Source organism: Nelumbo lutea, chromosome 3, assembly GCF_056320005.1.
Source record: "Nelumbo lutea isolate HS-2025 chromosome 3, American lotus-T2T, whole genome shotgun sequence".
In the NCBI taxonomy this organism is placed as follows: Eukaryota; Viridiplantae; Streptophyta; class Magnoliopsida; order Proteales; family Nelumbonaceae; genus Nelumbo; species Nelumbo lutea.
In genome coordinates this window covers 20,620,801-20,631,311 of record NC_142686.1, presented here as the reverse complement: position 1 = coordinate 20,631,311, position 10,511 = coordinate 20,620,801, and the positions used below count along the sequence as shown (strand labels likewise).

General features: G+C 37.6%; 1 protein-coding gene across 5 annotated transcripts in view; it reads right to left on the bottom strand.

Annotated features, from left to right (window-relative positions):
- Positions 1 to 974: 974 nt before the first annotated feature.
- The window catches only part of LOC148863448 (phenylalanine--tRNA ligase beta subunit, cytoplasmic-like), an 89,932-nt gene continuing 80,395 nt past the window's right edge, over positions 975 to 10,511 (bottom strand). For 2 of the 5 annotated variants that reach the window (XM_088978018.1, XM_088978021.1), the window contains 5 exons: positions 6,501 to 6,608; positions 5,311 to 5,406; positions 5,139 to 5,222; positions 4,884 to 4,974; positions 975 to 1,343 (listed from right to left, as the gene is read on the bottom strand). In XM_088978018.1, coding sequence (XP_088834144.1) covers positions 4,900 to 4,974; positions 5,139 to 5,222; positions 5,311 to 5,406; positions 6,501 to 6,608 — 363 coding nt within the window. In that variant the 3' untranslated portion in view covers positions 975 to 1,343; positions 4,884 to 4,899. Of the gene's footprint in view, positions 1,344 to 4,170; positions 4,598 to 4,883; positions 4,975 to 5,138; positions 5,223 to 5,310; positions 5,407 to 6,500; positions 6,609 to 10,511 lie in introns of those variants that run through there. The other 3 variants (XM_088978019.1, XM_088978022.1, XM_088978020.1) reach the window with 2 other exon arrangements.

The following is a 10,511-nucleotide window of genomic DNA, read 5'->3' as shown; positions in this document are numbered from 1 at the left end:
TCAATGTTACCCCCAAGGTTTTGTTTCTAAGGCCCAGTTTGGAAGGAGTGCAAATACAAATATGTACAATACAAATACATACAAAATAATAAAAAATGTAAGGTTTTGCACTCTACATATTTGTATTTGTATTCTTTCCAAACCGAACCTAAAAGGTTGACATGAAAACTACTGGGGGTATTTTGAAATAAGAAACCCTAAGCAAATTGATCCCTTCTCACATTTCAAACCCTCTAGATCTGCTCCTCACAAATTATTCCCATAGAGCACCACCATCGTGTATTGGGAGCATCTCTCCATGAATGACAAGAGAGATATTTCCAATGCATAGCTGTAATGTCTTGTTGACTTGTGGGTAGAGATGTGAGAGCAACTTGCGGGTAGCAAATCCGAGCCCCTATCAAACATTTGAATCCAAATTCGATCTGAAATTCAATATGTTGGTTAGATAGGATTCAAATTTAATATGCATCCATCTCATTTTATGTAAAATGACAAAAATTAAAAAGGTTTAAAAACTAATTATTTTTAACTTATACATGTATAAAAATGTATGTAAATATAAAATACTAAATTCATCAATTATAAACATTATATAATTCTATTCAATCTCCCTCCCTCTCTCTATACATACATAATTATACTAAATATTTATAAGAGAATAGCTTTGTTCCGGACTCAGGTTTTAATTGGATGCAGATTTTTACTTCTAAATCTGGGATAATTGGATTTGGAGATAAATCGGGTAGCAATCTTAAGGAATCTATTGACAACCCTATATGAGATGAACTATTTATAGATGGAGAGATAGAGTAGTAGGTCTCTTAACAAACTGTTTAGGTTCCACTTCACATCTGCCACTCACACCAAACAATTTGGAAAACCCAGCATATACTGTACTTGATCCCTAAGGCTGTGTTTGGTTGCAATGCAGATAAATCTGCACTGATGCAAAATTATGATAGTACAAATTATTTGAGTGTAAATTTTGATCTATTTTTGTTTCAAATTTTAGTTTATTTTTGTTTGATTGCAGTACAATTAAAGTAGTTAAAACCTAAAGAAGAAAAAAGCAAAACCTATAAGAAAATTAAACAAGATTTTGCATTTTTTTCATTTGCATTCCCATGCATTTGTAATAATGCAAATAAAATTACACTACAACCAAACACAGCCAAAGGATTAGCCTTGGCTTCAATGTCCCAATTAATCAGGGTGTAATTTGGGCGGGTTCCGATTGGGCTTTTGTCACAAATTGAATACTAACTCGGGCCACCTGAATTGCACCCGTCTTGACTTGCTCTTCTCCGCAATTCCAGAACTTCTGCAACAGAACATATGTACTACAAAACCCAATAAATAAACATGTTATTTTCTATATGCATAATTACAGTACAGATTGCTGATGTATTTATTGACATTCCAAGGTTCAAAATTTCGTTATGTATCAGCTGATACATATCGTATCGACCCCCTGAATATATTTTGAAAAAAATAAACTAAAAAAAATATAAAAGAGTGTTGATACAAAGTTCGATACACCTAATTTGATGTATCGGACTGTATCAAAACTTGCTTTATTCCTGATTGATAAAAAGTGTCAACGGATGTTGCTCCAATACAATCCGTTCCATGAATCCAACACATTACATTACAATCAACTCCAATTTGAAATTCAAAACGGATTGGATTTATAATTATTAATCATACACAATGAGAAAGAATTAATTCATTGGATATACATTATAAACTTAATAGTGTAAGAGCATATGTTAAATAAATGTACAAATAAATATTAATCATACATGATACATGATGCATGGTATTTCCGTATTTGGATTTAACTTTATGAATTCATGGAATCCAATGCAATTACATGCTTTGTATAGCATAAATATATTATGTATAATTGTAACTATTTCTATTGCAATGCATTCTATGGCTATTGATGTACTAATAATCTCAAACTACAGGCTGAATTGGATTGAAAAATAAAGTACAAAAAACTAATAGAAATTAATTGAGCTTACAGCCACCCTTTCAAAATCCATAACCCTGTTACGGTACTAAGTAAATAAGGATAAATAGCTCATCAAAATATTTCTCTTCGACAGGTTTGAGATTACTTGTGTAAACGTTAAGATTTTCACAGTTCGATAAGAAGCAGAAGGGATTATTTCAAAGAGAGGTGTAGTGACGAAACTGACGATTCTAGTTTGGGGGAAAATTATGATACGGGAAAGACATGGTACCTGAAAGGCTTTGACCAATCATAACCTCTGTGAATTTAAATGAAAGTCCACCTGATTGGTTACTACCTTTATGATCCTAGTTGATTGGTTATAAGTTTTCTGGTGTCATGTTTTTCCAGCATTATAGTTGAACCCATTAAACTATTGTTGGTTGATTATTATTCAAATGCATCATGTTTTGCAGCCACACATTGGGAATATCTCCCATGCATTTTATGAAAATTCCAATGAAACTAGAGTTGGTTGATTATTATTCAAACGTAAAGTCAAATTTGGTTTTTTATTGCCATTAATATTTAAAATAACAAGACCAGATCTGAAAGCAAAAATTGTGTACACCCCTCGAGAGCACCACATCCAGCAGTAAATCGGGAATATCTCCCCATGAATTTAACGCACAAATACAAGAGATATTCCAGCTATGCAGTTGGATGCCATTATGCCAATACTCTCAAGGTGTAGGTACGATACCAGGAGAGATTTGACACGTTTGAGATTTAGGGCCTGTTTGTTTTGTGGATTTTGAAGGGGGGGAGGGGGAGGGGGGTGTTGGTCAATGGGATTAAGTGATACCCATCTTCTAAGTGGGTAAATAATGACTCCTTATGGCCAAAATGGTCATTATCTTATTTAAGTGGAAAATAAAAGACCATGGCTAAATGCACCTAAACAGGTAAATGTTTCCTAGGAAATACTTACCCCTAGATAAGTGCATTTACCCAGATAAATAACTTATTGAAATACGAATGGAGCCTTAACATCTCCCAAACCTTGAGAAAAGACTAAAGATGACAGTATATCTGCAGCCAGCAAAAAAGTGTGCTTACACACTGACGGAGTGACATTCCAATCATGTATTGGGAACATCTCCGATGAATGGCAACATATTCCTGATGTGCAGCTGGATTGAATAATGTCAGAGTATTAGCACACTTTGCTGGCAGCGTATCTAGAAAATTATTGGATTGGATGGCGGAATATCCACCTCGATCCATAATTAAGATCATTTGAAAGTAACATCCGACCCCAGTTCGATTAGTGTATCCTTCACGGATGTCCTGATCCTTCTTAATTGGATTGGATTCAGATTGGATTGGGGTGGACCTGAGACCATAAACCTGACTCGTACAAGGAATGGCTCAAATTTGAATTAAGCCTTGACCTTACAAGCCCTCAGAACCCAAAAACCAAAACGGTACTCTACAAGCAGCACCCAATCCACCTGGATCAACCTGGCAAAAAATATCACAACCCAAGGCTATACTTCAAGAATCAAGAATAAACTCATACTAGAAATTTAGAATAACACCGGATAGACAGTTGGGTTCATGACGACTGTAGATGAATGCTCATTTAGGGCCCGTTTAGGAGGGCTGAGCAAATTAGGTAAAGCTTTACTGCTTCAGACAAGTTATTTCAAGAGAATGAAGTGGAAAACCCTTAAAATGGCTAATGGATAGCCAATTTAGGTTCTCCGGATTTTTCACCAAATACAACTGTTTGGGGCCCACCTTGCAAAGCCAGAAACCGCTGCACTTAAGCCCTCCCAAACGGGCACTTAATTGTATTTTTGATTGTTGAAGAGGCTGAACCATTTTGTATTTTCAATCCAAATTATTCCCTACCCTGAAACAAATTCATAAAGGTGCAAGTGGCAAGAGAAGAAACCACCTGCTCAATGAAACAAATGTTAACAACCAAAGGTGCTATTGCAGTATACTTTTTTTGCTCCTGTTTTTTTTCGACTGCTTTACCCCTGCTGGTTTCCTATGATTAAATAATTTGATGGCCAGAGACCAGATTGGTCAGTCGAGCTAGACTACTCATGGAGTACAACACCATCTAGTCCCCTCCAGATGCAGTGAATCCCATCTTTTAGATGAGTGATAAAAACGAAAAATAGATAGAAGAAAGAAACTGACTATAAGAATGGCGTTTATATTCACAGGCTTCACAGCTCAAGGTTATCAAACGGGATGGTACAACACATGGCTCAATACAATATCAATGACTTAACAGAGTAAAGCCCAAAAAAAGAACAAAAGTGGCCCTCCCTCAATATGAATAGTTGATCCCTAAAAAACAATGGCACATTCCGTCCTACAATATCAATGATTTAAAAGAGTAAGGCCCAAAAGAGAACAAAGGTGACCCTCCGATTCGAAGAGTTGATCCCCAAAATCAATGGCACTCTTCTTTTTTTTTTTTTTTTGATCAGCAAAAATCAATGGCACATTCAGTCAGCTCTCTTCGAAATTCCAATCACATGTCCTCCATAACCTTGAATAAGCCATAAAACCAGGTAGATGAACCTACTATAGCCCAATACCACAAAACCAAGTTGCCTACAATTTTCAACGAACATCATCAAGCGTTTGTGGAACATATCTCACTTGTATCTAAAAAAGGAATGATAAGCCTACTTTCAACACTAGGAAAAAGAACTACTCAACCTTTGCTTTAGAGTTGTACATGTAAATGGCAGTGGTATTATTGGAGGTTGATTTAGAAGTAATACAATCCACAAGAAAAGCAGAGGGTAAAAATACAGCTCTATTCCAACTCACTTATCATTCCACAGAAAGAAGGCAAGGAACATAAAAGGAAAATGAAATAATTGAAGAAACTTACAATTGTAGTGATGGGATTAACTCCACAAGAAGGACTCAATGTTAAGTTCTACAAAGGAACACGGATCTGGAATATCGAAGTTACTCAAGACCTAAAAAGCACAAAAAGTAAAAGCAATGTTGAACAGGAATTAGATTAACATGATATAAAACAAACCCCAGCAAGGTGTATAACTAGTTAGGACAAATAAATCCAATTAAAATAGTAGAGACCCCAAGACAAAGATGCCTTACTAGTTCCTGAGAGTTGACATACCTCTGGATGCACAATACCAAAGGTCCCTATGTGCTTCCCTCTGAAAACGATGCTAGCTTGTCTACCCGGAAGAAATTCAGGCTCCTTAACATGCAAGATTGTAAGTATGGCAAGACCAAACTCTCAATAGGTAACAACAACAAAGAAAATGGAGTGTAAAATAAAAGCTTACATTTGAACGCCTTATATAATAGCCCTTGTCATCACCAATTGGAACAAAAGGTGTTCCAACTACTTCCATGATTCTATCCACCAGGCAATGAATTAACTGGGAGGAAAGGATAAAATTTTCATGTGAAATATGACAGAAAGAGGAGAGATACAAATTAATAATAAACACACACACACACACACACACCATACATAAATGCATACATACATATATATAATACATGTGTGCACATAAACATACAAACACACGCACATACACACACACACACACCGTTCTAAAAAAAATAGGCCATTACCCAAAGTTGATCCCAGCTATCTGGGGGAGGGGTAGACTGGGGACAAAGTGGACACCCTCTCAAACCTGCCTACTTATGCATGACAGCCAGAGATTTTATCATTATACCAAGTAATGATCCCTACATTCTACATTCTACTAAAAAAAAAAAATAGGACATATACACACACAACTACATTCTAAAAAAATAGGCCATTACCCAATGTTGATCCCAGCTATCTGGGGGGGTAGACTGGGTAGGTCCTAACTTTTGGCATTTTTTCAAATGAAGTGGATACCCTCAGACTGAAACCGGCATTCTAACGCATACCAGCCTGAGATTTTACCATTACACCAAGTAATGGCCCCTACATTCTCATAATACAAAAAAGCCTAATTGCTAGGAAAATTCCCAAGGGAAACTTTAGCCCCAATAAATCGAGTTACAAGAGTTTATTCTCAACCATTAGTTCAATTTCCTTGGATTTTGCTTTTTCTTTTCCTTTTTGATAAAAAGGAAACAGTATAGATTTGTAGTACATATAAAAAAGTGTGTAAATGAGACTGTACAAAAAAGAAGAACTGCTAAAGATAAGTAGGTTTCTTTCTGAAAATGGTAACCATTCAGGAAGTGAGTTGTTAAAAAACAAAAAAAACACCGTAAGTGTGAGCCATTAGCCACTACCAATAAAGTTCTAAATGCGGCAAAAAAACCATCCTTGAAGCCAATGGAAAAAGTAAAAAGCTATTAATAACCAAGATAAGGGCACCCAATCCCCAGGAAAAATGAAGTTCAAAAACAACCCTTGTTGGATAGGGCAAAATGAAACATTCAATTGATCTTTCTTTGGATTGTATAATACTATCAAGAAAGCAACAAGACATTCAATGCTTCTAGTCTTTCTTAGAAGTTATACCTCAAACCCTGAGTTAGCACCACAATATAGAGCTGCAAGTTGGCGCTGATTCTTCGCACCAACATCTTTTGTTTCATCCAACACTGATATATCACCCACTTCAAATATCTACAATCAATAATTCATTGCCCAGTCTCAGAAGATACAGCTTAAGCATAGAAATATAAACACGAGTTAAAGGAAAGCAAATTACTTCATCTTAAGTAACAACAAAGAACACTCAAATATAAAAACAATATAATGCAACACTAAATATAAATGTGATTCAAGTCAAAAGAAAATAAATAACAGCAATAAGGGTAGTTCAAAGGCTGAACACAAACAAGCTCATGTCATGGCATGAACCTAGCCCCCCATTTCGGGCCTATTTCTGCAGATATATACCAATGTACCTCCCCATATCAAGCCCAAAACAAGGTAAACCAAATTGGGCCTAACATGAGACCCACTATAGCCCTCCAAAACTAGACATCAAAACAAAGAAGGGAGCACTTCAGTACAAAAACCAGCCAGACAGAAATGTTCTCTCTCTCTCTCTCTCTCTCTCTCTCTCTCTCTCTCTCTCTCTCTCTCTTTTGATAAGTAAACTTTAAAAACTTTTATTGATGAGAATCAGAAAAGAGAAATCAAAGGAGATGTGCAAGGCACACCCTCTCAATGGATACAAAATGAAATTACAATTAAACTCAAAACAAATGTTCCCTACTAACCCCTTGTTTGGCTAACAAGTCAGCCACCATTTAGCTGATATTCTTTTTTAGCTTAAGGGAGTAATGCTTCAATCAGAAGGATATGTAGAAAATGGATATTTCCTTGGAAATAGGAATAAATGGCACTAACTGGAATTAGAAGTTTAATCACAAAAATCAACATATATGTTGTGGAAGATTGAAGTTGTGCACTGCTGATATTATTTGGAAATAAAAGAAGCCTTACTTTTTAGGTAAAGATAAAATATCATCACAATGATGATAGTTTGTAGTTGCTGTTAGTAGGCTGACTTCTTAAGGATAATGTTGTAAGGCTTATTTAATTGTTACTTTGTAGTTGCTGTTAGTAGGCTGACTTCTTAAGATACTGTCAGTTAGTTACTTTTCTTTTTTTTTCTTATTAGTTTGGTTCGAGGGTGTGCCGCCAGGGGCATACTTGTAATTTCTACTCTTTTTTATTAAGTTAATATAAATAGAGAACTGGCGGCAGCCAGTAGTGATTCTTTTCCTCTCAATCGTTTCTCCCTTTTTCTTCTCTCTCTCTCTCTCTCTCTCTCTCTCTCTCTCTCTCTCTCTCCATGAATGATTACATGGTATCAGAGCTAGGTTTTTTGGGCTGTAAAAGACCTTCGATCCCTCCTGTTTTGAACCTGCTTCGCCTTTTCTTCCTTCTTTAAATTCTTGGACGTGGAAGACAGAGAAACCCTAGCAGATTACTGGTGGCACCTCCTGTGGTTTTTTTCCTTGGTCGTAATATCAAGGAAACCCTAGTCGGAGAAGGGCAATGCTGAAAGAGACTCTCTTCCTTCTTTGTTCGATGCTGTGAAGTCGATTTCAGGTTGGCACCTTCGAACAGGTGCTGGACAGGTGTGTTCTTGTTTTTGTCTTTTTTGGCCAATGGTGTGAAGGGCTTATTCCTTGGTTCTATATATTTGTTTGGATGCTGGACTGTTAGATTGTATGAGCTGCAGTCAAACTGATATTAATGTCTGCCTTGGCTGTGTTGGACTGATTACCGGGCTGGTTTAATGACTGAACCATCTCAGAGTTGATTTCAGCGGTGTCTTGTTCTCTTCCTCACATCCTAGAAGTAAATTCCTTGAGGATTGGTATTCTGCTTGTGGCTGTTGTGTAGTTTTGTGGTGTTTGGACTGTTTTCAGCAGTGTCCTTTGGCAAATTATGAATCAACTTCATCGGGGGTTACACCGACCCACAGCACAGCTGGTATGGGAGGTAAAAACATGATGTTTCCCATGCCAATTACCCCTTTAAATGGTCTGAATTACCTGGAGTGGGCTAAAAGCGTAAAACTCTATGTAACAGCAAGGGGTAAAGCTGGTTACATTAATGGAAGGGTGAAAGAACCCAAGGGTGAGACAGCAGAACATGATAGGTGGGACCAAGAAAACAGCATGGTGATGTCTTGGCTCCTCGCAGTCATGGAACCTGATGTGAAGAAGAACTTTATGTGGGCAGACACCGCTAGTTAGATCTAGGAACAGGCCAAAACTACCTATTCTGAGCAAAGGCATTATGCCAAGGTTTACCAATTACAAGTTGAATCTTCAACCTGTAAACAGGGAAACCGTAGTTTGTCTTCATATTATTCAGCCCTTACCTCCATATGGAAAGAATTGGATCATTATCAGGCTATAGAGTGGAAACATGATGATGATGCTAAGGCCTACAGGAAGTTGGTCTCTCAGCAACGTGTGTTTGCCTTCTTGTTGGGACTGAACCCTGAATATGAACCGTTGAGGGTTCAGATCCTAGGAAGCAAAGAGTTGTCGTCGGTTCACGAGGTATACTCCCTTGTTCAATTGGAAGAAAACAGGCGGAGTGTGATGGTTACAGCTGAGGGGGAGCAACAAGTTGCTTTAGCTGCAATGAATAATAACTCTACGGGGAAGAAAAGTGACACTAAGAAGACTGATGATAAAGATAAGTTGTTCTGTACCCACTGTCGGCGTTCACGGCATACACGTGACACTTGTTGGGACATCCACGGGAAACCCAAATGGGCCGTGAAGAATCAAGAACAGGGTAAAGGTCAAGGTCAAAAGAAGATAAACACAGCATAGAATGCAGCACATGTGGCAACCCAAGATACTCAGGTTGCCGGTAGTACCCGGGACCACCTTAATAATTCTGACCCCAAGGAAGATATAAAGAATTCCTTCAGAGAACACCTGGAATCTTATGGTAGGGCTTTGCGACAAATGGACAGCTTAGTCATTGGTACTCCCTCTACTTCATTTGTATCTACTTCAGGTAATACGACTTCTACATTCCATGTCACTCCCACGGATTCCCCTTGGATCATTGACTCAGGGGCCTCCAACCACATGACCGGTAAGCCGAACTTGTTTCAGACTTATAGCCTTTTGCCAGGAAGGGATAGAGTGAGACTTGCAGATGGCTCTTTTTCCTCCATTACAGGCCAAGGATCAATATCTCTTCCCCATGGCCTTAACCTGAATTGTGTATTGCATGTCCCTCAACTTCCTATAAATTTGCTTTCAATTAGTAGTATTACAAGCTCTTTAAACTGTAGTGTAACCTTTTTTTGCTGACTCATGTGTTTTTTAGGACCTAACTTATGGGAGGACGATTGGTACAGGGAGCCTAGTGGACGGTCTCTACATTCTCGACAACAAAGCTGGTCACTCGGTGTCATCCTCAGAGTCACATAGTCAGTCAAATAAGAGTCAATTTTTTTGTGGCATAGTCGTTTAGTTTCTTTTGAAATAATAAAGTCTTTGTTTCCGATTTTATTTAAGTCGTGTTCAGTATCAGAGTTCCAGTGTCAAACGTGTCAGTTGAGCAAACAGTGTAGAACAACTTTTCACTCAAGTAATAAAAGATCAAATGTTCCTTTTCATGTTGTGTATTCTGATGTATGGGGGCCTACTAATATAATCTCTAAGGGCAGATAAAAGTACTTTGTTACATTGATTGATGATTACTCTCGCTATACATGGGTAATTCCTATGCGTAGTAGAGACGAAGTTCCAAAGATTGTGAAAGATTTCCAGAGGATGGTATTTACGCAGTTCCATGTTGAAATACAGATCTTCCAATCCGACAATGCAAAAGAATACTTCCATGGGGAGCTCAATGAGTTCTTTGTCTCCCACAGATCTATTCATAGGAGCTCATGCGCCAGAACACCACAACAAAATGGTGTTGTAGAGAAAAAAAACAGACACCTCCTTGAGGTGGCTTGCGGGATGATGCTACACATGAATGTTCTAAAAAGGTTTTGGGTGGATGTTGTACTTGCAGCTGCTTATGTCATCA